Here is a 25,187-nt window from a genome sequence, read left to right as displayed (position 1 = left end):
ATGGCAAGCAGGGCAGGATGAGTGCAGCTGTGCTGTTCCCACTTAGGTTCCACAGCAACTGATATGCTGAGCCACCATAACTAGCAGCCTTACCTGCATGTAGCTAAGCCTCTGTTGAAGCCGTCTAAGTTGGCAGCCTCTACTACAGCTTGTGGGAATGAATGCCATGTACTTTCATTTGTCTCTCCTGGACCTGGTAACCTTCAGCTTCACCCTCCAAGGCTGCCAGAGCCTCTGCTGTTCTGGTGCTTTGTGGCTCACAAGGAGACATGCTCAGGGCGGGGGGCTTCTTTCCTCTGCCTTCACATTCTTTTGTGACTGTCCCTCTTTGCCCCTCTCTTTTCTCGTGCAGTTCTCTCAGTGCCCCAGTAGCTACAACAGTATCCACACAGAGATCTCACGCGAGGGAGCCAGGGTCCTGGCACTCGGCTACAAGGAATTGGGACACCTCACGCATCAGCAGGTAGGCTTTGGCCTGCACAGGCGACACCTTCCACATGCTCTGTCGGAACCCTCTTGCTGTGGGAGGTGCCTCTGTATGTGCCAGATTGTGGCCTCTCTTATGGGTAAAGTTAGTTGTGCTAGAGATAAACTGAAGGATAAAACCAGCCCACACTGGCCCCTTGCCCATGGTTGGCCTTGAACGCCTCTTCCTTCCTTTTGCGGGGTAGAGAGGAGCATTCAGAGTTCTGACAAAGCACAAGAGGGTTGCTTTTCACATGGCAAGGTCAATCTGCAGCCTGGCTAGAAGTCTGCTTCTGAAGTGTGGCAGCTGCCACACTGTTCTGAGTGCACAAGTGACCTGGCCAAAGGGTTTACAGTCCAAAATAAATGCACAAGGCAGCCTAGAGGGAGAAGTTAGAAACTGACAGATGAGGATGAGTGGAAGGCCATGTCAATGTGGGTTTTTTAGCAAAGACACCCCCCCCCAGCCCAGTAACTGCAATGTGGAAGGGAAAAGCCTTTATGACTTTAGAGGAAGGGGCATAGCTGGCCACCAGGGCAGAAGGCAGAGAGATGGGAGGAAACTCAGGGAGTTGGTGGACAATGAATGAGTTTCTGTGTGTGGTGGAGAGAGTTGATGTGAGAGAAGATGACGATTGGACTGGAGAGTTTGTGGTTATGCAGAGTGAGAAGAGGTGAGCAAAAAGATTTGGGTGGAGTAAACTGATCAAGCCCAGTGGAAAAGGAAGTCTGCTGACTCGTTGGCAAGTTGGTTGGAATGGGCTGCCCTGGGCAGGGGGGCTGGATTTTCCATGACGCTCATCTGTGCCAGAGCAGGTGCTATTTAAGTGGGCAAGGATTTCTGACTTAGCACAAGCATGGGGGGGACTTAGTCAATGGTCTCCAGCACACCACCTTCGCAAAGCAGGATTCCAGGTGAGACCTGGATGCTCTTTGACATGTCGGATTGCCATGTGAGGTATGGACTAGAAAGTTTACCAGGCAATCCCAATGTTGTCCGCAGTCTGAGGGTTGCTCCTAGAATCGGGGTGTGAATTTCTATGGGAGATTCTTCATGTGGGGCATCTAAATATTCAGTTGGACAAAGCGCTGATCTTTGTTCTCCCTCTCATCTGAAGGCACGAGAGATGAAACGAGAGTTGCTTGAGTGTGACCTGCGATTCATGGGCTTCATCGTAGTCTCGTGCCCCCTTAAAGTGGACTCCAAGCCTGTCATCCGTGAAATCCTCAATGCCTCGCATCATGTGAGTGAAAAAGCATGCCTGCTGGCTGAGATGTAGTGGAAGACGGAGACATGGGAGTCCTAGGCAAGCTGAGGAACTGGCCTGCACAGTCCCACCTGCTTTCCTATTTCTGTCCCTGCTCCTCCTCCTCCTCCTCCTCCCCCCACTCATCCAGAGTCTTTGTTTCCCATTTGCTGCCGTTTTGAACAAAAGTCCTCTTGTCTCATTGTGATCAGCCCTTCCCCATGCACAGCAAATCCCAAGGCAAAGATTTGAGCATAATGCCAAGGTGTACAAGAATGATGTTTCCCTCCTCCACACTCTTTAAGAATCCTCTGCTTGGGAGATTGGAGATGTCCTATGCTTGCAGGGGAAAAAACTCTTCACACTCATGTTCACATAAGTTGATAAGCTAGGATGGTGCTTCAGAGAGGCACTGCTGCAGAAAAGATAAGAATCTGAAACATAATAAGAGCCCGGGTGGGTTAGATCAAAAGCCTGACTAGCCCAGCATCCTGTTTCACCTGAGCCTCTTAGATGCCTCTGGGACCCCTCTAGGCTGGCTGAGATGGCAGGAGACACCCCTGCCAGTTGCTCCCCAAGACATCCTGGAAGGTTTCATTTAGTGCTTGTCGCTAAAGGACCATTCCAGGATGAGAGAGCTCCCCACTGTGTTTCGGGGGGGGGGGGTAGGCTAGAGAGGAGAAGAAGCAGACTATCCTTCATGCAAATGAAGTATTCCCCACCCCACCCCCATCAGGTGGGAAGGTATACTGCACTTCTGGGGATGGAATAGAGATAATTATTGGGGCTGAGGGGGACAGTGGAGAGGTTTGAAAGATGGAGGGATGTGTCAAATGGCTCTTATTGTAACGGTTGTTGGGCTTGCGATATCGCTGGCGGTGGAAAGTTGGCCAAGACAAGGGAATGTGCTATGATCTTCCCTATTGTACAGAAAGAGGTTTCTTTCCTCCAGCAAAATATTTGTTTCCTCCATATTTTGCTGGAGGTTTGTTTCCTCCAGCAAAAGATGTTTCAGAAACCACACACGCACAGACATTTTAGAAGAGAACATGCTTTGAGGTACAATGTAACACTAATTTTGTGATATGCAAAACAGTTTTTTAAAGCTTTTTCCAGCCCCCCTGATCCAGGTCTGTGTGGCACATGTGCATTGCATCTCCAGTCCCTGCTTAGGAAAATGTCCCTTGATGCTGCCATTTACTTCTTCTCAGGTAGTGATGATAACAGGCGACAACCCCTTGACTGCCTGCCACGTGGCCCAAGAGCTGCACTTCACCCAGAAGGAGCAGACGCTCATCCTGCAGCCGCCCTGTGACAAAGGTAGAGAGGCTGGGGGAGGCAGGTGGACGTGGTCAGGGTGGAGCAGATAATCATCGAGAGCCCCACAAGGCAGCAGCACATGGCTAGGATTCTGTGATGCTGCAAAAGCATAGGAATAGTACAGAACATGGTACACAGTGTATAATTCAGCTTTCTGAAGGTGCTGGTGAAAGGTCTTGCCCTGGTTAGCACAGGGGGGTCAGTTTACTACTACGAGCTATGTATGGTGTAGAAATGCAGTGTGAGAAATGTGATGGAGACTCTGGAAGCAGCTGCAAATGGTTAATAGGTAGTGGAAGGGACGTGTGCCGGGGGGGGGAGGCTTGTTGAGTGTACATGGAGGGGGGGAATTTGGGATGGTGGAGCCCAGGATAGCTCTCTTCCCTGGGCTGGTTCTGCAAAGCAGGCAGCCCCTCCTCATGCTCCCCCTTAATCAAACCCTCTATTCCAGATTGCAGCTGGCAGTGGCAGTCCATCAGCGGCACCGTCACTCTCCCCATCGTCCCAGATTCCCTACAGGAGCTGACCAGGGACCACAACCTGTGTGTCACAGGAGAGGGGCTCTCTCAGCTGCAGGCCACAGATGCCCAGCTGCTGCTTCGGCTCATTCCACATGTGCAGGTCTTCGCGCGAGTTGCACCCAAGCAGAAGGTGAGAGGTGCTTCCTCACCGCAACGTTCTTCAGGCCCTTGTGGCCAGCAGCCCAAGGATCCAGGGGGGGCATGTTTCTCTCATCCACTAGTAGTAAAAGAGCAGCAGGTGTTTGGATTGTCCCTGGCTCAGTGGAACAAATGGACAGCCTACAACCTGGCATATAGCACCATCTTTGAAGAGTTTGCATCCTGTATCTGCCATTGTGCTCTTGGAGTGGCCTGGAGCCCAGTCACTGCCTCTTAGTCAAATCTACCTCAGAGGTGGAATGTTGCAGGAGTAGCAAGTGCCTTGGAGTCAAAATCCTGGGCACAGCTGTACAAATAAAAAATTAAATGGAAATAATAATATCCTTTTATCAGAGCAACTTCTGCTAGTATAAGAACATCCAGACTTTCACTTGCCTCTTTGGTCTAACTAGAAGTGGGCTGCCTCTTTTACCACAAGCACCAGATGTCCCTGTACTTGTTTTTTATCACTTGACTCTTGCCATCAAATGCATAAGCTTAGTGGAGTCATGGAAATGATTTTGTCTGCTGCCAAATGGGCTCCCTTACCTTCCCATTGAAAGAGGATGCTGACATGTAGTCAACTCACAAGAGTCTACATGTTTGGGTGAAGAGAAGCAATCTCTTTGATGGCATGGATTTGAGCAGAGGGTGGCAGGCCCTCTTCCTCACTCTGTTTTCTCATTGCAGGAGTTTGTTATCACAACACTGAAGGGACTTGGCTACGTGACGCTGATGTGTGGGGATGGGACCAATGATGTGGGAGCTCTGAAGCATGCTGATGTGGGTGAGTGTTTATTCTGATCAAAAAGTGCCACTGATTAATTGAATTTCGGATTTTTAAGAATGAGTATTTAATGGACAAGCTTACATAAGCCAGGCATGGATGGCAATCTTCAGTTTATGAGGCATTTCTCCCACCTCTTGCAAAAGAAAATGCCTCTTTAACAAGTTTTTCTGTACTCTGGCTACCTCTTCATCTTACAGCTTCTGTGTGCTTTGAGCAACATATACTCAGCCTACTAATCAATTTTGCAGGTGTCATAGTAAAACTTTTCTTGCTACCCTCTCCTCTAAAAAGCCTCCTTCCTATCCAGTTGGGATGCGGAACAAGGGAACTGCCTAAACTTTTCTGTTCTGAAAGCAGCTTGCCAGACACCTCCCAATATCTTCTGTGATCTGACTTGTTCTTGCAGGAGTGGCTCTACTGGCCAATGCACCTGAACGAATTCCTGAGCGCAGGAAGAGGCCGCCCCGCGATGGCCCTGCTGACGGGAGACCTGCTTTGCCCCCCTCCCTGGTTGGGAGCAACATGAGGCCCACCTCCCGGGCTGCCAAGCACAGGGTTATGTTGCACAGAGAAGAGCAGCTTGCCATGCAGCGGGTAAGTTGCTGGGTTCTCCTTCCTCCCCCCATATTGGACTCCTTTGTGCTTCAGGACTTTTTCCTTTGTGAAATTCCAAGAGGTTACAGGGAGAGAGACACTTGGCTCTGCCCCTGCACCCATTGTATGCTGGAAGAGAAGTCACTAGGGTGAATGGAAGCTGGCCTTGTCCTTAGTCTGACCTAGATTTAAAAAATAATAAAATTCCAGTGACCATGAACCAAGCAACTCTGTCCTCTTCGTGTCCTCTTTCCTTTTCCTAGTGACTGGCTTTGTAAGGTTGGCATTTGGAATGTATCTCTGAGGATAGCCTTGCTGTGGATTAAACCGCATGTCTCCTGTCCCGTCCCCCCCTTTCTTCCTAACAGGAGAGAATTAGCCAGGTGCTGAAGGATCTGGAGGAGGAGCAAGTCCCCATTGTGAAGTTGGGTGATGCCAGCATTGCGGCTCCTTTCACCTCCAAGCTGTCCTCAATTCAGTGCAGTAAGTAGGGAGGGGAGAGAACTTGTTTGGGTAAGGAAGTACTTGGACCAACTCTGAAGGATGGGGACACCTCCAGGCATGTTTTGCATGTAAATGCAACCATTGAGCCTCTTTTTTTGCACTGTTTGTGTGCATGTGACTAACTTGGAATCTTTAAACTATGCACGTTTTATGTTTGCTCTGTAAGAGGTGAAGTGCAATATTAGTCTGGCACTGTGTATGGGAAGGGGCTGGGAAAGCATGAAACAGCTCTTCTGAGTCCTGCCCCACCCAGTTTTTTAATTTGATTTCCAGTTTGTGGCCTCCAGAGCAACCCAAGCCAATCCACTATAGAAGGTTTCATTGACTGAGTGCCCAGAGCAGGGCTGGAACTGGCCTTCTGCCAGCCTTTCTGGGCTTTTCCTTCACAGATACTCCAGCCGTGTAGATCTAAGAGGGAAGGGCAACTAGTACATCTCATGCAAGCAAAATGTTATTTGCTCCTCCAGTCTGCCATGTGATCAAGCAGGGCCGCTGCACTCTGGTCACCACGCTCCAGATGTTCAAGATCTTGGCTCTGAACGCACTAATCTTGGCCTACAGCCAGAGTGTCCTTTACTTGGAAGGGGTCAAGTTCAGTGATTTCCAGGCTACATTGCAGGGGCTGCTGCTGGCTGGCTGCTTCCTTTTCATCTCCCGGTCGAAGGTAAGAAAGGTGATGAGGCGGCCATCACTTCCTCTGCCCAGAAAAGGCCGTTCTACCCTTTTCGTCATTTGCACTCTTTCCTTACAGCCCTTCCATGTTTTAAAGCACGGGTGCCAAACACAAGGTCCGCGGGCCGAATCCGGCCCGCCAGACCTCGTCATGTGGCCCATGGCATCAAGGGCGAGGAAGCGAGCCTCTCGTCCTTTTTACTGGTCCCAACCCAGATTTTAGGGTCCGCACTCCGGCGGAGGCTCTCTGCCTTTCTAAAAAGTAACCCACGCGAACAGCCTTCCCTGCCTGCTTGCAGACAGGGCTCCAACCGACGCACCCCGTCAGCGCTGCCTACCGACCATTCCCGCAACTTTCACCTGCCTTGCGGGCCGGGCAAAGAGGCTTTCTGCTCGCTCGGTCCAGTCCGGGGCTCGCTGCGGAGGAGGCGGTCACGCGAAGCCGAGCTCGGAGCCGGCTGCCTCCGCCCCTCGGAGCCTCCCAGGCGCGGCTGCTTGATGGGGCGGGTTGCGCGCGGGGCAACTTTTGGAGCCCGAGAGAGCCGTGGAGGCTGGCAGCGAGGGCAGGGAGCGAGAGCCACACTTGGGACGCCGCTCACTCACTCGCTCGGGCCGCAAGAAGAGGCCACTGCGGCGCTGCAGCTGGCGAGGAGATGGCCGGGGCGCGGGCGGTGGGGCCAGGGGCTGTCTGGGGGTCACCCTGGTGGGTAAGTAGCGGGGCCGGCAGGCGGGGAAGGGAACAGCGGAGGCGAGTGGAGAGCGGGGACCCGGCGCAGGTCCTGCCGCAGGCGGCTCGCCCTGGCTGGGCTGGGAGAGGCGAAGCTGCTGCCGGTTCAGCTGGGCAGAGTGGGGTGGAGGGAGCCGGGCGGGGGGGCGGTGTGCCACACCGCAAAGCAGGGGCGCCTCCCACCCCGAAGAGGACCGCGCCGGCATCTGGGCGGCTGTAGCAAAGTAGGAGCCTGCCAGCAACTTGGCTGCGGGAGCCTGGCTACGAAACACCACCCCCCTCCCCACGCCAACACATCGGCTTTCTCCGGGCCGGAGGGCTTGGCGGATAGCCCCCTCCCCGGGAGCAACTGCAGCAGCTCGGGGCCCCAGCAGGACATCCTGGCCACCCGCAGTGCCGCTGGGGCTCCCTTGCAAGGAAGAAACTGCTGCTGTCCAAACTGCAGCTCCGTATCCTCCGACTCCTGAGTGCGGCGGCAGGGCGGGGGGAGGCAACATTTGCTTCTGCTCTGCTCTGTTGGGACAGGCTCCTGTCTCCTCCCCATTGGAGCTCCAGTCTGCGTGGAAGCCCATCTCGTCATCTTTTTAAAAAATCATTATTATTTCTTCTTCTATTCTTATTTAAAATCGTACTGGAATAGGTATATTAAATAGTGTATAGGTTCAAGACAACACACACCAGTGCCTAAGGAAAAATAACTTTGATAAAGGGTGCCTTTAGTTCAAAGCAAAGAAAAACTCGCTCTACAGCCCTCCCTACAGATACAACCGGCCCTTTGAGGGTGACCAAACTGCTGATGCGGCCCCCGATGAATTTGAGTTTGACACCCCTGTTTTAAAGCAACTTTCAAAATTGGTCTGCCTTGCCACATTGACATACTTTTTTCTTTCTTTGAGACCACTTTCCAAAGTGGTTGGTGTGTGCAGGGTTCAACATGGACTGCTTCCCAAATATTTGCAAGAGAATGCAGCTGGCTCACAAACCCAGGACAGCTGCTGCTGCTGCTAATAACATTTATTATTCGTACCCCACCCTTCTGATTGGGTTGCCCCAGCCATTCAGGGCGGCTTGTGGCTGCCTGGTCCTGACCCCTTTTCTTCTTATTTCCAGCCTCTGAAGACCCTCTCCCGGGAGCGTCCACTCCCTAATATCTTCAACCTCTACACAGTTCTTACAGTGCTGCTGCAGTTCATGGTTCACTTTGTCAGCTTGGTTTATCTGTATCGAGGTGCACAGGCCCGCAGTGACCCCAAGTGAGTGCTGCTTGGATTTAAGCTTGGAACTATGAAAATGTGAAAGGATATTGCTCACAGTGGAATTGGTATCGGCAGGCTGGAATATATGGGCCAGAAGGAATGTTGCTCCCTTAACATGAACACTCTTCCCAGGGCAGGTGTGAATGCAAGAGACATCCATGAAACTGTGGGTTAACACGATCACTGTCCTAGGACAATCAGAGCTGTCCCCTTGCATCCATCCATGGTCCTTCCTCAGAGAAGCCCTGGAAAAGGGTCCTGTAAAGGAGGAGGAGAGATAGCCAAAGGGTTCCATCAGCCCCAGTCCTTCCACCTTGCACAACCGGCCCCTGGGAGAACACAAGGGTTAGGGGAGTCCTCCATTAAGTCTCCTGAGGAGTGGCCAGATAGTTCTGGGACTTGTAGCATGCTTGTAGGTGTCTTACTACACAAAGCAGGTTTTTGATTTCCTTGGGTTTTTTTAGAGTAGCAGGGGGTGGGGGGTGGGATGCCAACTCATGAGCTTGTTTACCCCTCTGGTCTGAGTGGACAGATGTAGGGCTGAAGTCAACCAAAACTCCTTGATGAAGATAAAACTGGCACCTATCTCTGTGCGCCAGTAAGGATGACTGTGTTGTTGGTTGAACAGCTGTCAGGCTTAGGAACAGCCTTCTAGGTCTGGGCCCAACTGTTGCTCAACTCTTGAGCACTCTCGGAGGTGGGCCACAGCTGCACCCTCTGGCGGCAGGAGGTGCCAGTAAATAGTTCATCCACGATGGAGGCGTGTATTGTTGGCACACAGAAAATGGTTACAGAATAGCCACTCCCTCCCCAGACTTGCCACAAACCTTCTCTCTGTGTATCAAGTGGTGATCAGAGTGGCACTGTATAGGGACGCTCCCCTTCCCCAAGAGAGTCAGTGCCACTGTCAGACAGGACATGTTTTAAAAATGGGGATGTGCTGCATGCCCAGGCGCGCTCAGGGGGCAAAGGGCACAGTCACCTGTTCTGCTGGGGAATTGGTGAAGGAGACTGCTGAGGAAGGCCTGGGAGCTGGTCTCTGTTTTATTTCTAACAATGTTGGTCTTCTCCCACAAGTCTTTCCCATGAACAGCATCCAACACACCAGAGGGAGAAAGGACAGAATAGTTCTGTTTGGAGACGAAAACGGAATAGCAAGAAACCCAAGAGCTGACAAAATAAGAATGAAAAGCCAAGGAAATGAGAAGCAGAAGTGTAGAAATACTGTGTCCCAAGTCAAGGCAGGGAAGGAAATGGGAGGTGGAGGCTCAGTAGCCAGCTGGCGCTGCTGTTTGGTTACCATGTGACCCTACACTTCCTAGGACAATAACTTGAATTTTAAGGAGTCAAATTGTCAAGGGCCTTTCTCTGTTTCTTTTAAGGAAAGATGATTTTGTAGATCTCTATAAAGAGTTTGAACCCAGTTTGGTGAACAGCACGGTTTACATCATGTCCATGGCCATGCAGATGGCAACATTTGCCATCAACTATAAGGTGAGGTGTGCTCAGTTTTTTTAGCTCTCTAGGGTGTGCTGTAATTTATTTCCCTGCTTCACTTGGTACCTGTCATGCTGGAGCCTAATTCTCCATTTGAAGGCCATTCTGCAAGATGCTGGTGGCCAGGGATCTCAAAGGGAGTGTGAAGCCATGTGGAACAAGGAGTGCTAGAAAGTTTTGCCAGGCCAAGTACTGAAACTCTTTGTCTGTGTAGATTAGTTTGAATAGTCTGCATGTTGCAAGCGGATTAGATGATCTGATGCTCTACTTTGAGTTCTTCAGGGTGCCCTACTATGAGAAGTACTAAATATTTTCATTTTATTGGTGGGGGCAGAAGAGAGGTTCAAAGAGAGCCAGACCTTTTTTGGCAATTGCTCATATGGCTGGGATAAGCTTGAGTACAAAGGAAACTACTTAAGCCAAAAATTTGCATTTAAGTCCTGTGAAATCCATTACTTGAGATCAACTGTGCTCCAATAAATACCAGGACTGCTTTCTGACATACACATATTTCCTGCAACCCTCTTGTCCCTGGAAATAAAAGTGGATGTACCAGGGGGAGGCAATGAATCCAAAGGATCTATTGCCTTCCCAGTCTTCCAACATGCCCCTGGACCAAGAAATAAACTCAGCCCAGGAGCTGGCATTATTACCATTCATTTTCCTCCCTGATGAGAGGGAAATAGTTATGGTTGCTGTTTTTTTTAAAAAAGAAAGAACAGGCGTGCAAGTGCTCTTCTACCCACCATCAACAGGGCCCTGGATTGAGCAGACCATGTCTTTGGTTCCAATCCCACCACCACCCAGCCTAGGAGAGATTAAAATCAACTTCAACCTCACAAAAATCTTGCTAATGAAATAAATGGCTAGCCAATAGACATTGATATTTTGGCCTGCAACATGCAACCAGTCTCCAGATGCATGTATGTTGAAGACAAAAAACGACTATTTGGGGTGGTAGTATTTGGGTTGGTGATACCTTCAATCTGGTTCTTGACTGCCCTTTCCATCCTTGTCTTTGTTGCTCAAGGGTCATCCATTCATGGAAAGCCTTCGGGAAAACAAACCTCTGCTGTGGAGCATCATTCTCTCTGGGCTGGCCATTGTAGCCCTTTTGACAGGTTCCTCTCCCGAGTTCAATGAACAGTTTGGACTGGTAGACATCCCAACAGAGGTGAGTAGGCAGGATCCTTCCTAGGTCTTTACTTGGGGAATGTGTTTAGGGGGTTTTTTCTACTGGGGAGTTTCAGAAATGTGTGTTCAGCTGGCAAGTAGCTAGCAGTGTGCATCTTAACCAGGGAGAGCCTAGATCAGCCTTCTCTGACCTGGTGCCCTCCGGATGTTTTGGCTGCAACTCTCATCGTCCCTGAGTGACTCAAGGAAATGCATATATCTTAAAATGTGATACCTGATAACTGTACTCAAAAGGAATAACAACTAGAACTGAACATGTACCGCTTTTGTGCCCCCCCCCCCCCCGCAAAATAGTGATGTTGGCAGTGTTGTAGTTCAGCAATAGCTGAAGAACTGGTGTCCCTATTGTGAGCTATTAAGTGGCAAACATGTACTTTGTACTTGGTCTCAATGCAATATTTCCAAGCAGTCATGAATATGTTCACAAATCCAGCTTATTTAAGTTGCTTCCTTACGTAGTGGCACAATTTCAGTTCAGCTCAAGATAATTATTTTTGGCGAGTCACCAAAAAGTGTAGTGGAATAAATGTTGCTATTGGGGAACATTCATGGTTTTTTATCCTTCTATTGTAGTTCAAGATGGTGATCACTCAAGTTCTTCTGGCAAACTTTGTCACTGCCCTACTTGTAGACAGAATCCTACAGTTTCTTCTTGGCAGCACAAAGCTCAGAGTGCCTTCTTGAAATGAACAGATCCCTGGCCAAAAAAGGAACAGCCACTGTACAGTTTTGCAAGAAGAATATTTATTCTTTGGACAGCCATCTCTTACTCCAGTTTGGTACTGGCAGGTGACTTCCCCATTGTGCTGTTTTGGAAACCACAACAAAGGCGATGCCCCGGGGGCTACACAAAGCTCCACCTGTTTCCCAGACATGACAGCACCTACTGACTTTTATACTACCCCTACACTCCTCAAAAGGTGGTCATGGGATTTGGTAATTAAATGGCAATCAATGCATTTTGAAATATGGCTGGAGTTTTCTTTGTGGTAAAATCCTTTCCTATTGTGCCCAATTCAACATCCTGGGAGTTTGGGGCTGGAAGTCTTCTCATTTCACTTTCAGTTAAAATTAGTGTTGTATTTCTATGGAAGTCATACTTTCATTATATACGAGGCAGCCTACTCAGAAAGGCCATTAATATTTTTAAAGGTAAAGCTAAAATCTGCTCATAAAAGTAGTGCTTTGCATAGAAAGTAAAACATATACACTGTACAGAAGTTTGATACTTATCAGCAAGAAATACAGTACAGGGGGTAGCATTAGCTGCCGTCAGGCAAGATTATATTTACAAACTTGAGCTGCTAAAGTAATACACCTGCTAGTTGTTTCTTTTTTAAAGAACACCTATGTGGTGAATGGGCTAGGAGTCCCGATAGCAAAAAGGCACACTGTCAAACAAATTACTGATGCTAGGAGATGCTGGGGGGGAGTCTAGCAGCAGCAGTTCTTTCGACGACAAAGCCATAGTTGTACTGAAAGCAAAACAAAACAGCCTTTATAAATCACATCACACAACTCTATCTAGAGTAGACAACACAGGAATGATAGTCTCAAAATTTCTCTTAAGGACAGCTTAATAAGTACATTGAAAAGCCTCAACTGCTGCTTACCTCTTTCTCAATATCGGCAAGAGATTTGATATGCAAGCTTTTAAAGAGAGAATAGGCCTAGAAAATAAGGAGCAAACAAAGCAATTATTTTTGCCTCACCACATCTTAATTTCCCAATACCTCACCTCAAAACCAATATTGGCACAACTAAAAACTCTTACCACCTCTGGAAAACAAGTTCTGATTACCACTCCCATCTTCCCTTAAAGGAAGATCCTACAGTACTGACAACACACTTGGAATCGAGACTAATTCTTACATTTGTGCCCTTGGAGATGCTGCTCTCAAACTTGGGGTGCAGGGTGAAGGGCACTCCATCCATGGCTAAGAGGGAGAAAAAGAGTTAGGTTATTCATGTGACAGTGTAAAGGACAAGGAAACATTTGCCACCCCTCATCTACAGGGCAAAATGCTCCACTCGATCACAATGCTGTTTTGCCATTTTCCTATGAAAGCAAGAGCAGCCCAAGAGTCTGTGCAAGACAGGTTCTGAAAAAGTAGCAATCTCTGCTCCTAAGCAAAGTCGTGAGAGAGCTCTCAAGGAAAAAGCAACTCACACAAAGCAAGCTAAGTTTTAGTGCCTCTGGATACCTACCTGAGATGCCATAGACGTTTGAAGTGTCATATATAGACTCATGCCGCTTCAGGGTAGGTTGCCTTTTGGGACCAGGTGGAACCACAGGCTTTTCTGATGGAAGGACTACACTGCAGGGTTAGATTAGAAAGTTCTTAAAGACTCCTGATAAATTACAAGCCAGACTCTCTCAAGTGTGCCACACAATGGATTTCTCATCTTCTATGCTAGCTTTCTCTCTAGTATTTTTCCAATTTGTTTGGGGTTGCATGTTCTGAACAAATGCAGACAGCAAATTACCTTTTTTTTTTATTCTGGCAAGATTCACTCACTGAGCCTTGCAGTGACTCAGTATGATAGGATGCGCCCCCATCCACAGCTAATGAGACCATGGGTTGGTTCTTTGTCGTGCTGAGCCTTGGAGATACCTGCAGCTTCTTCAAAGCACAGCATGTCATAATCAAGGCTGCTGCTCACCATACGGGGGGGGGAGGGGTGTCACCAGCTCTGACTGGCTAATACAACAAAAGGCTAAGGGTTGTAGCAAACTCACTTAAAAACTCAGCATAAACCCAGTGAAATTAATGGACCTGATTTTTTGAGCTGAAGTAGCAATGGATACAACCATATACCTACAGAAGGCTCCAGGGAATGGGAAACAACTTCTTTGCCTTAACTTGGGGGTGCCGATGCAGTCAGCTTCCACCTAGTCATCTAAAATTTTCTGACTGGCATTACTATTGTTCCTTTATAAAAACCATCAATATTTTGAAATATTCAAATACAGTTAAAATCAATATGGCAATCAGAGGAAATTGTTACACAGTGATAATGCAAGCCTGCAAAAAATCAATTTGGAAATGAAACAGAGGGAATTGGTTCTTAGGCTGAGAGGTGTCCCAGAAGAAGGCAAACAGGATTTAAGAGAATATTTAACTGAGGTGTTAGCAAAATGGCTACAAATTGAACAAGAATTCTTGGATGGTTCAATTGACAGGTGAATTCAAAATTTGCAGATTAAAAAATTGCCAGGAGATTGTCTGGTGACCTTTAACTCAAGATCTATTAAGGATAGAATAATACAAACCAATTATATGAACAGATTGCAAATTGGAGGTAAAAATATTATTATCCTGAAGGAAATTCCTGCATGCCTTCTTAAAAAACACATTAATTATACATTTCTGACAGATGCCCTGAGAAACCACATAATATCGTATCGATGGAAATTTCCAGAAGGGATTTCCTTCACATACAAAAACAAGAAACGTAGATTCACTGACATAGAGGCCCAGAAATTTTTGAGGACATAGCGAAAGGAGTTAGGAGAGACTAAACCGTTGACAGAACCAGAGGGAGTGGTAGGAGGTGAGGAAGAAAAGCATAGTATAGATAAGCAAGAAGAAAGAAAAGAAAAAACAAGGCGTTAATAATTGACAATTAAAATGGCTGATAGGAAGATATTAAACTGGAATGTAAATGGGTTAAATAGCAAAGTAAAAAGGAATAAAATTGAACACGTAATACTGAAACAAAATCTAGATATAGTTTGTTGACAAGAAACTCATGTGGCCAAGAGACATAGAAGGGTCTTGATAAATAAAAGAATTGGAATGGAATTTATAACTTCAGACAAAACTAAGAAGTGAGGAGTGGTTTTATATACAGTGATGCCTCTGGTTACGAACTTAATTCGTTCTGGAGGCCCGTTCTTAACCTGAGGTACCACTTTAGCTAATGGGGCCTCCTGCTGCTAACGCGCTGCCAGCACATGATTTCTGTTCTCATCCTGGGGCAAAGTTCTCAACCTGAGGTACTACTTCCAGGTTAGTGGAGTCTGTAACATGAAGTGTTTGTAACCAGAGGTGTTTGTAACCTGAGGTACCACTGTATTAAACAAAAATTATATTAAATGCACTATTAAATATCTCTGAGGTAGCCAATGCAATCAAATAAGCAAAGATAGGGAAGTCACCAGGACAGAATGGATTAACATCAAAATATTATAAAAAATTACAGGATTGTTTATTGCAACCATTGCCAAATTTAATGAACAGAATTTTAAAAGTAGGGAAAGTATCAGAGACTTGGAAAGAGGCCTTTATTACATTAATTCTGAAGCAAGAGACTGATTTGTTATTAACTAAGAATTATAGGTCAATTTCCTTATTAAATAACGATTATAAATTATTTGTAAAATATTATGGCCAATAGATTGAAAGGAATCTTGTTATATAGGACCAGGCAGGATTTCTTCCAGGACGTCAGATGAAGGATAATATAAGGAATATGATTGATGTCACAGAATACCTGGAAGTAAGAAATGAAAAACAAGCAGCATTCATGTTTATTGATGCCGAAAAGGCATTTGATAATATTTCTTGGTCATTTATGCATAAGGTTTTAGAAAAGATGGAATTAGAAGAAAGGGTTAGAAGAGGAATAGATGCAATTTACTCAGAGCAACAAGCAAGATTAATTGTGAATAATGTTACTACTGAAAAATGTAGTATCATGAAAGGGACAAAACAAGGATGCCCCTTGTCACCATTTTCGTTTATTTTAATATTGGAAGCCCTGGTGAGAAACATAAGAGCAGATGAAACCATAAGAAGAATAACAGTAGGAAATAAAGCATACAAGTTGAAAGCATTTGCAGGTGACCTTGTAATAATGGTTGAGGACCCCATAAATACATTATTGAAAGTATTAGAAAAAATACAGGAATTTGTACAATTATCAGGTTTTAAACTGAGTAAGAATAAGACCAAACTCTTTGTGAAGAATGTTTCAGAACAACATAAAAAGGAGATACAGCAGAAGACAGAGATAGATATATGTTAAAAAGTCAAATACCTGGGAATACAGTTGACAGCTAAGAATATATTTAAAGATAATTATGAAAAATTATGGAAAGAAATAAAAAGGAAAATGGAAACCTGGGGAAAGATTAATTTGTCATTACTAGGCAGAATATCAGTGATCAAGATGAACGTATTGCCAAAATTGCTGTTTTTATTTCATTTATTTATAGTCCTGGTGATAAGCAATGTGAGCTGCTACAAAGAATGGCAAAGACATATTTCAAGATTCATCTGGAGAGGGAAGAAACCAAGAATAAAACATAAATTATTGATAGATGTTAAAGACAGAGGAGGCATCCTGTATTTCCTGGAGCTGGGATTGGATAATTTTTAAAAATGATGACCTGTTGGATCTGGAAGGTCATGTCAGGGAAGAGTTAAGAGTTAGAAGTTTCCAGTTTCTCAGAGGGAGAAAGCATTCCCCAAGGGGGGAAGGAGAGCAGTGAATCTAATAGAAGAGAGCAAGAGGACCAAGAGGGAGGGACCGGCTGTTCCCAGGAAAGGCAAGGGTTCAGTTCTAGCTCAGATTCGGAGGAGGGGAGAGACATGCCAGCTCTAGCCAGGAGGGTAGGAAAAAGAGCAGGAAAGCGTAGGAAAGGGCACCTTCGCCATTTTGAAGGTGGCTGGTCACGGAGAAGCAGAGCTCAGAAGGTATCTGAAATAAGTGACTCTGAGGAATAATAAAAAGGTAAAGGTAAAGGGACCCCTGACCATTAGGTCCAGTCGTGGCCGACTCTGGGGTTGCGGCACTCATCTTGCTTTACTGGTTGAGGGAGCTTCTGGGTCATGTGGCCAGCAGGACTAAGCTGCTTCTGGTGAACCAGAGCAGTGCACGGAAACACTGTTTACCTTCCCGCTGGAGCGGTACCTATTTATCTACTTGCACTTTGACATGCTTTTGAACTGCTAGGTTGGCAGGAGCAGGGACCGAGCAACAGGAGCTCACCCCATCGGGGGGATTCGAACCGCCGACCTTCAGATCGGCAAGTCCTAGGCTCTGTGGTTTAACCCACAGTGCCGCCCACGTCCCTTCTGAGGAATAATAGAACCATTTATAAGATTGGTTGTTAATATGCAATGAAAAGAACAGGATCTAGTAAGTGTTGGAAATGTAAAGAAAAAGAGGGTACGTTTTATCAGATGTGGTGGGAATGTAGGAAGGTTAAAAATTTGGGGGAAATGATATATAATGAAATGGAAAAAAATGTTTAGAATAACCTTTATTAAAAAAAACCAGAAGCCTTTCTATTAGGTATTGTAGGAGCAGAAATTTCAAAAGATCAGAAAAAAATTGTTTATGTATGCTATGAAAGGCTGCTCAAATGCTGTTAGCCCAAAGATGGAAAGAAGAAGCAGTCCCATCTAAAGAAGAGTGGCAAACCAAGTTAATAGATTATGCTGAAATGGCGAAACTAACTGGAAAGCTTCAGAAATCAAGATGACAGGAAATTTAAAAAATAATGGGAAATGTTTATTATGTATTTGCAAAAGTATTGTAAACTGATAAATACATTGTCAGGATTTTAAGAACACTTGTAATTTTAGAAATAGTATGGGAAATTTGAGGCTAGAAAAAAATTGGAGTAGAAATGAAATATAGTTGATAAGAAAGGTAGCGAACGAGGAATGGGGGAGGGGAGGGGAGGCAGGGGATTCAGAGAATCCCACTTTATGGAATTGATACGGTTTTATGTATAATTTTCTACACTTGATCTTAGCCAAAAGGCCGAGACCAGGACAGACTTTGCTCGTGTGCTCAAGACATCGATTCCATAAATCATATTTTGTTGCATTGTGCGAAGTATGAGCAGGCCAGGGCTGAACTGATACTACCCTTGCTGGTGCCTTTCCCAGGAAAATCAGAGGCTCACTATGTCAGGTTCCTACTGGAAGACCGGACAAAAGCTAGAACGTTGGCAGTGGCAAAGTTTTTATTGGTGGTTGCAAGAACAAACGAGCCCTATATTCTAAACAAAATGCTTGATTAACCTGGAGGTAGGCTGTATGAACTCTGTATTGATTTGTAATGTTTTGTTGGGTCTCTGGACTGTAATAAAGATTGTTGTTGTTGTTGTTGTATAATTTTCTTTGTTTATGGATGTTATTGCATTTGTTACTGTTTGTGTTTTATTTTTATTTTTTGTTACTTTTGTTGAAAACTTAATAAAAATATTATAAAAAACAAAAACAAAGTAATAATGCAAAATGAAACGGGGGTATAAATTTATAAGGGCAGAAGCTAAGTGCACCCAACTATTTTTAGTCAATGAGCTAAAGTGGGATGAAAAGCCAATGTTGGGAAACCCAGCCAGATGGGTTACATAAATATTATCACCATCATCATAGTCCTGCCTCTACCACCATAAATCAGCTCTACTTAAAAAAGGATAACAAATAGCATTGGTCACTGGTCTGCCCCACTAATTCAGTGGTACCGTGTACTTATTGGCAAAGATTCAGGACAGCTGTAATGGTAAGATGGGTAAATTAGGGGTTTCAATTCAGTTTACACACAAAACTAGATTAACAGCTACACCTCTCCTTCCAGAGATTATTTTTTGTTGTTAATAAAAGAAGCCATACATCCAGTTTTAGAAACATTAAGACAGTTGTTATGGTGCTGGTAAAATTTCCATCTGCTGCCCACCCTATGCAAATAAAGGGGACAGAGGTAACAGGCTCTCTGCCCCACAGTTCATGCTTATCCTCACCAGCAATTTGCCTCCCACAGAATCCTGGAAGCTGGAACGCATGTGCCGAAAGCTCAAACACCCTGAACCAACAGGTGGCAATCTGGTCTGGCAATTTAGTTGATCTCTTTTTGTGAATGAATAAACTGAGAAAAGCAGGTGAGAACAATTGGCATTTGGATGGTTCAAGAATCTGGCCTAGCGCTTTACTTTCTATAGGATAGAGCCTATCCCAGTGAAGATGGGAAATCATGGTGGCTCACATAACATCAAGAATGATGTGCTTGTGACAAAAGTTGGACATAATCTACAGCAAGTCCCAAACTTACCCATCTGGTTCTAATGAAAGGCGCTTCATTTCTAGGCTCACTTTCCGTGGCTTGGGAAGGGGCTTGGGCTTGAGAATGTGCTCCTTTTTACACCAAAGTGCAAATCCACTCATTTCCCTAGATGAGAAGAATATGGTTAGAACAAAAGCATGTCTCCCAGGAGCTACAACATGAGAACAATGACTATAGATTGAGTGCCTCACCCTATCCGCATATAATTTGGGATCACTTTATTTTTGCTACTCAGCAAGATGTCAAACACAGCTGTTTCAGCTGCAGTCAATGGAATCAACTTGACGCACAGTCTCTTCTTCTTGGAGAGGGAGGTTTCTGCAGCAGGGAAGCAGGAAGAGGAGATTACACCCAAATGACATCAGAATAACACCAACACCTTGCCTTCCTTAGATGGGCTTATGCATCCAAAGGTGGAGGGGAAGGTAAAAGAATATGCAAATGGCATATAGAAGTCCTTCCCCACAGAGAGAGATGCAATTACGACTCGATTTTATTTGAACACTGTTCTTATGTGGAGCAGGTGTTTTTCCATATTTGTTCTCACAGGTTAAGACAAGAGCCACAGATTCCAGGATCAGAAAAATCAGGCTCCGTTTGCTTTCTCGCAGAACAGTGCTTGGCTAGTTTTATGATGCCTGAAATACCTGCTCACGGGTAAACATGCTGTAGTAATTTAATCTGCTGGAAATCGGTTACTTTCAATAATTACAAAATAAACTTAGAACAGATTCAGTCCTCAGACCTAACTTTTGATATATCTTGATTATGAGATGAACATTCTTCCTCCCTTTTCCTGTGTGTCTTCTTTTAGATTATTTAAAATAAATAAATATGTTTTTATTAGGGTTTATAAAGAAATATACAAAGATTATGATCAAATATATTTATAGCATCTTCTGCCTCAGCAGAAAGGTCAGCATCTTTAAGGGATACTTCAGGTATAGCAGCCACTTAGCCTAAGGAAACAGTATTCAAATATTGTTAAATAAATAATAGGTTCACAAATGCAGTAGTTTTGAGTTTGGGCAGCTATATATGAGTCAAAACTAAGCTGAACAAACTTACACAGTTCTACCTTTTCCCAGTCACAAGGCCAAGTGGAACATGAGAAAATGATTTGGTTCCCATTTACATGTGTAAAGTTCATCTGTGCCCGAGGGCAAAAAAGAAAAATATCCTCAAGAAGTAGGTTAATTGTTCCATTATCCCTTATTATCATAACCAATTAAAAAATGAGAGGCAGTACAAAGTTCCCCCATGGAGGATCAAGAAAAGGACTAAATGACCAACCAAAGCTGTAACAGGAATGGACTTCCAAGGGAGGAGTCATGGTGGATTGAAGGTCTTTCATTGGCTCCTTACCTATGGAGATAGGTATTGCACGCACATTTGGCTGGCAGCTTTCCCTCCGAAAAGTTGAAATAAAGGGATTACCCTCTTGCTTTGAAAAGTTTTTCCTCTCTGCCAGAGGGTTGTTTTCCTGCCCTGTGGGTCAAGTGACTAGAAGCAGAGGACCATCATCTTGCCCAAACCACACTACAAAGCCATACAAACGCCTCCCGTTCTTAATTTTCTTCAGAATGGGATAATTTACAACCTAAAAGAGTTTCTGTGTCTGTCAGTGAAAACTGACACCTGGTGAGTTAACTGCTTTTCATAATAAAGGAAAGAAAGCTACTGTTTAAGGCGTTGAGAAAAAGTGACAAAAAGCAGGATTTATGGTGTGAAATGAGAAAGTTTTAAACAGACAAGGGGAACCTCTGTGAAGCTTTAAGTGGATTTCCCCCCCTTTGACAAAAATGTGTATAAGAAATTAAAAGCTACTTTGCTAGCTGACACTGTATCCACGGGAATGGAATTTTGTTATCTCAAAGCTGTAAGCTGTGATACTGCTAAAGTGACCAAAGCTATTAAGAGACAGAAGTCTTAATAGCTTTAAAAAGAGATGTAGAAAAATAGCTTCAACAATCAGAAAGCCACTTAAACATTTAAAGCTTCCCTAAACAGGGCTGCCTTCTAAAAGTTTGGTAGTTGTTTTTCTCTTTGACATCTGGTGGGAGGGCGTTCCACAAGGCAGGTGCCACTACCGAGAAGGCCCTCTGCCTGGTTCCCTATAACCTGGCTTCTCGTTGCGAAGGAACCGCCAGAAGGCCCACAGAGCTGGACCTGAGGTGGAGATGCTCCTTCAGGTATACTGGACCACGGCCATTTAGGGCTTTAAAGGTCAGCACCAACACTTTGAAATGTGCTCAGAAACGTACTGGGAGCCAATGTAGGTCTTTCAAGACCGGTGTTATATGATCTCGGCAGCCACTCCCAGTCACCAGTCTAGCTGCCACATTCTGGATTAGTTGTAGTTTCTGGGTCACCTTCAAAGGTAGCCCCACATAGAACGCATTGCAGTACTCCAAGCGGGAGATAACTAGAGCATGCACCACTCTGGTGAGACAGTCCGCGGGCAGATAGGGTTTCAGCCTGCATACCAGATGGAGCTGGAAGACAACTGCCCTGGACACAGAATTGACCTGCGCCTCCGTGGACAGCTGTGAGTCCAGAATGACTCCCATGCTACGCATCTGGTCCTTCAGGGGCACAGTTACCCCATTCAGGACCAGGGAGTCCTCCACACCAGCCCGCCTCCTGTCCCCGCAAAACAGTACTTCTGTCTTGTCAGGATTTAACCTCAATCTGTTAGCCGCCATCCATCCTCCAACCACCTCCAGACACTCACACAGGACCTTCACCGCCTTCACTGGTTCCAATTTAAAAGAAAGGTAGAGCTGGGTATCATCCGCATATTGATGAACACCCAGCCCAAACCCCCTGATAATCTCTCCCAGCGGCTGCATGTAGATGTTAAAAAGCATGGGGGAGAGGACGGAACCCTGAGGCACCACCCCACAAGTGAGGGCCCAGGGGTCTGAACCCCCCACACCACTTTCTGAACACGGCCCAGGAGGAAGGAGCGGAATCACTGTATAACAGTGCCCCCAGCTCCTCTACATGGTCCAGAAGGATCTCATGGTCAATGGTATCAAAGGCCGCTCAGAAAACCAGAAGAACTAGGAAACAGCTTTCACCTTTGTCCCTAGCCCGCCAGAGATCGTCGACCAAGGCGGTTTCAGTCCCATGATGAGGCCTGAATCCGAATTGGAAGGGAACCAAATGGTCCACATCCTGCAGGTGTGCCTGGAGTTGTTCAGCAACCACCTGCTCAATCACCTTGCCCAAGAATGGAAGATTTGAGACTGGGCAATAGTTGGCCATATTGGCCAGGTCCAAATATGTTTTTTAAAGCAGTTTAAATAACTGCCTTTCAGCAGGTCTGGGAAGGCTCCTTCACAGAGGGAAGCAACAAAGGTTTTGTTACACTGTTATAACAGCAACACACACTTATGTAATAAGTCATAGGCAGGCATAGGCAAACTCCAGCTCTCCAGATGTTTGGGACTACAATTCCCATCATCCCTAGCTAACATGACCAGTGGTCAGGGATGATGGGAATTGTAATCCCAAACATCTGGAGGGCCTGAGCTTGCCTATGCCTGGTCAAAGGGATACAAGCTAACCCTACAGGATAGCTGTTGTAGCCCAGGACCACAAAGTATCTTAGGTACATACATGGAAATGTAAGCTATTCATGGTTAGTTTGTGCTGAAGACCTGTTGTTATAAACAGATTTATACCAAAACAGTATCAATGAATAGGCAGACTTACTGGGATCCAAAAATTCCTTAGCGTAAGTGTATCCGTAAGGCAGTGGGGTTTTCTCACTCAGGATTATGACATCATAAAGTACATCTCCTGTGGGGTTCTGAAAAGAAGCAGAATTCATAAAGTCCAGCAGCACTGAGTTACTTGTCAGGGAAGAGTTAGAGTTAGAAGTTTCCAGTTTCCCAGAGGGAGAATGTTTTCCCCAAGGGGGGGAGGAGAGCAGTGAATCTAATAGAAGAGAGCAAGAGGACCAAGAGGGAGGGACCGGCTGTTCCCAGGAAAGGCCAGGGTTCAGTTCTAGCTCAGATTGGGAGGAGGGGAGATACAAGCCAGCTCTAGCCAGGAGAGTAGGAAAAAGAGCAGGAAAGCGCACCTTCGCCATTTTGAAGGTGGCTGGTCACGGAGAAGCAGAGCTCAGAAGGTATCTGAAATAAGTGACTCTGAGGAAGAATAGTTAAAGATAAGGAGCATTTAAAAGCTTGTTTGTTAATACACAATAAAAAGTTATAAAAGAACAAGAAGCGTTTGTGTGGTGATCGGAAGAGGACAACGACCAGTCCTGACATTACTGGCACCAAGCTTCTCTCCGCAACCCTGGCATCCTCCTTACCTCAGTGTTTATAGCTGATGTAGAGCATAGGAAGTAACCAGATTTCTGTGCAAATCCCTTTCCAAAGTTTGCAGGTGCTCCTTCTACAGTGGATGTGATCTAGAGACAGCAGGAGAGATCAAAACATCTATGAAGCGACAGGCAAAAGGACTGTCTTGATCTATTTGCTTGACAAAGGGTCACAGGGAGAAAATAGATTTTGCAAGTTAATATCCACAGAGCCTTATAACAATAATAATAAATCCACAGAGCCTTAAAAAGCCATGTTTTAAAGAAATTGTGCCACAGGAACTCTCCTGCAGAACAGGTGCTGCTTATTAAATAGAACAATGACACAAGCAGGTGTGAAGGATGGACACAGTGGCGTGGGTGGGGCAGAAAGCAAACCAGTCCATGGTTTTGTAACCTTTGGACTACAGCTCAGAACACCAGGAAGCAAGAAGTTACTGAATGAACAAGCCAGGCCACACTGTAGCCAAACCAGTTCAATGTGCGTGGAGTGAAACGTCAACACTGCAACAATGCTGAAGGGCACATACATGTTGCTGACTAACTGAAACCAAGTCAGGAATCTGTTGCCAAACTGTCAGATGACCTTTAATTATCATCTGCTTAGCTTGGTTGACAGATGAGCTATGTTCACCTGGTCTTTGTATTCAGGGCTGCAAGATAGCCAGCAGAGATGCAGAAGAGAACTATACATATGCTAGAAAGAGGGGCTATAATGTCCGATAGTGGAGCCTCAGGTTCTTATTCAGTCTAAAATACCAGAGGACCTAGCAATTCATTGGTATAAAATAGTATAGCAGCACTGTCACGTCTAAGTACGGCCTCTAGCAGCTGCCCACTCCAAAGCTCCATTCAGCCCTGGGCTCCTCAAGATGCCCCCAGCAGAACAATATTATTTTGAATTCCTGTTCAAAAGCACTTCGTATAGAATTATATTATAAAAGGTCCTCACAACAGCCCTGCAAAGCAGGCCACTATTATCTCTTCACTAAAGACGCAGAGCTTAATCTCTAAAACCAAGAGGGTTCGGGCTGCTCCCTCGACGCCCAACAGACGGACGGCTCTCAATCTTCTGTAGCGCCTTCTCCATTTCCTCGGGGCGCTCTTCCTTGTAGCTCACCTGGTACTGAAAATTTGGGCGCGTCTCTAGCTAGAATTAACCAACCTCAAGATGGAGGTAAAAGTAAAAGGCGCGTTAGGGTGGTTTTCTCTCCCTCCCTGCCTCCCTCCCGACTTCTGCTTCGACGTCCTTTCGGGCCGCACCGGGAAGGCGAAGGGCGGCCAAGAGCGCAGGGCCGCGCGACCCGGCGGCCCCTCTGAGGCAGCGACGGAGACGAGGAAGCGCGGCGGGGGGGGGGGGGACGGGGTCACCCGGGGCCGCCCTGGGGGGTCTCGTCCCTCACCGGAGTCCATCCCGCGGGGGCCGCGGCGGCGGAGCTCCACCCCAGGCCGGTGAGCGGAGGGCTCATGGCGCCCGCGGCCTCGGGACGCTCTTCCGCCCCGGAGGGCGAGGCGGCGGCGGCGGCGGCGGCGACCTTCGGTAGAACAGAAGAGAGGCGCGCCAACTCCCGCGCGGGCGTCCGCCGGAGAGAGCGAGCGAGCGAGCGCAGCGGCGTCGGTCTGTCCGTCCGTCCCGGGAGGCGCCTCTCGCTCTGCCCCCCCCCCCCCCGCGCGATTCAAAAGAAAAAGCCGTTGGCTCGTCCGCCTGTTCGCTCACAGCGGGCCTCTTCCGATTGGACGCCTTGGCGCAGCCAATGGAAAGTTCCCTCTCCTCCGGACATTTCGGGCAAGGGAAGCGCGCAGGCGCCCTGCCTCGTCGTCGTCCTCCGTCCCGGGAGGAGGAG

The 25,187-nt window shown here is 46.4% G+C and overlaps 2 protein-coding genes across 3 annotated transcripts in view; one reads left to right on the top strand and one right to left on the bottom strand.

The window, feature by feature from the left end:
• The window catches only part of ATP13A1 (ATPase 13A1), a 34,533-nt gene extending 22,641 nt beyond the window's left edge, over positions 1–11,892 (top strand). The window contains exons 15-26 of one of the 2 annotated variants that reach the window (XM_028721159.2): positions 353–463; positions 1,584–1,709; positions 2,924–3,032; positions 3,484–3,683; positions 4,382–4,478; positions 4,888–5,075; positions 5,444–5,558; positions 6,047–6,243; positions 8,089–8,231; positions 9,617–9,728; positions 10,762–10,905; positions 11,499–11,892. In XM_028721159.2, coding sequence (XP_028576992.2) covers positions 353–463; positions 1,584–1,709; positions 2,924–3,032; positions 3,484–3,683; positions 4,382–4,478; positions 4,888–5,075; positions 5,444–5,558; positions 6,047–6,243; positions 8,089–8,231; positions 9,617–9,728; positions 10,762–10,905; positions 11,499–11,609 — 1,653 coding nt within the window. In that variant the 3' untranslated portion in view covers positions 11,610–11,892. Of the gene's footprint in view, positions 1–352; positions 464–1,583; positions 1,710–2,923; positions 3,033–3,483; positions 3,684–4,381; positions 4,479–4,887; positions 5,076–5,443; positions 5,559–6,046; positions 6,244–8,088; positions 8,232–9,616; positions 9,729–10,761; positions 10,906–11,498 lie in introns of those variants that run through there. The other variant, XR_013391723.1, reaches the window with a different exon arrangement.
• MVB12A (multivesicular body subunit 12A) lies at positions 11,648–25,012 on the bottom strand. Its single transcript, XM_028721160.2, has 9 exons — positions 24,747–25,012; positions 23,335–23,433; positions 22,728–22,824; positions 19,199–19,325; positions 18,996–19,112; positions 13,134–13,243; positions 12,798–12,862; positions 12,539–12,595; positions 11,648–12,400 (listed from the first exon to the last, which is right to left on the bottom strand). The coding sequence occupies exons 1-9, from the start codon at positions 24,810–24,812 to the stop codon at positions 12,338–12,340; spliced, it is 801 nt and encodes a 266-aa protein (XP_028576993.2). The 5' UTR covers positions 24,813–25,012; the 3' UTR covers positions 11,648–12,337.
• Between the last annotated feature and the right edge of the window lie 175 nt (positions 25,013–25,187).

The sequence above is a fragment of the Podarcis muralis genome, chromosome 2, assembly GCF_964188315.1.
Source record: "Podarcis muralis chromosome 2, rPodMur119.hap1.1, whole genome shotgun sequence".
NCBI lineage: Eukaryota > Metazoa > Chordata > Lepidosauria > Squamata > Lacertidae > Podarcis > Podarcis muralis.
The sequence above is the reverse complement of the archived record's forward strand: the minus strand, read 5'-3'. Positions and strand labels throughout refer to the sequence as shown.

Bases quoted from the DNA above. Each gene is read 5' to 3' on its own strand.
- MVB12A (XM_028721160.2), bottom strand. From the start codon at position 24,812: ATGAGCCCTCCGCTCACCGGCCTGGGGTGGAGCTCCGCCGCCGCGGCC. The intron at 23,434-24,746 runs GTGAGGGACGAG...TGCTGTCTCTAG, and splicing joins CCCCCGCGGGATGGACTCCG to ATCACATCCACTGTAGAAGG. The intron at 12,863-13,133 runs GTAGGTATCCAG...TCTCCCTCTTAG, and splicing joins AAACGTCTATGGCATCTCAG to CCATGGATGGAGTGCCCTTC.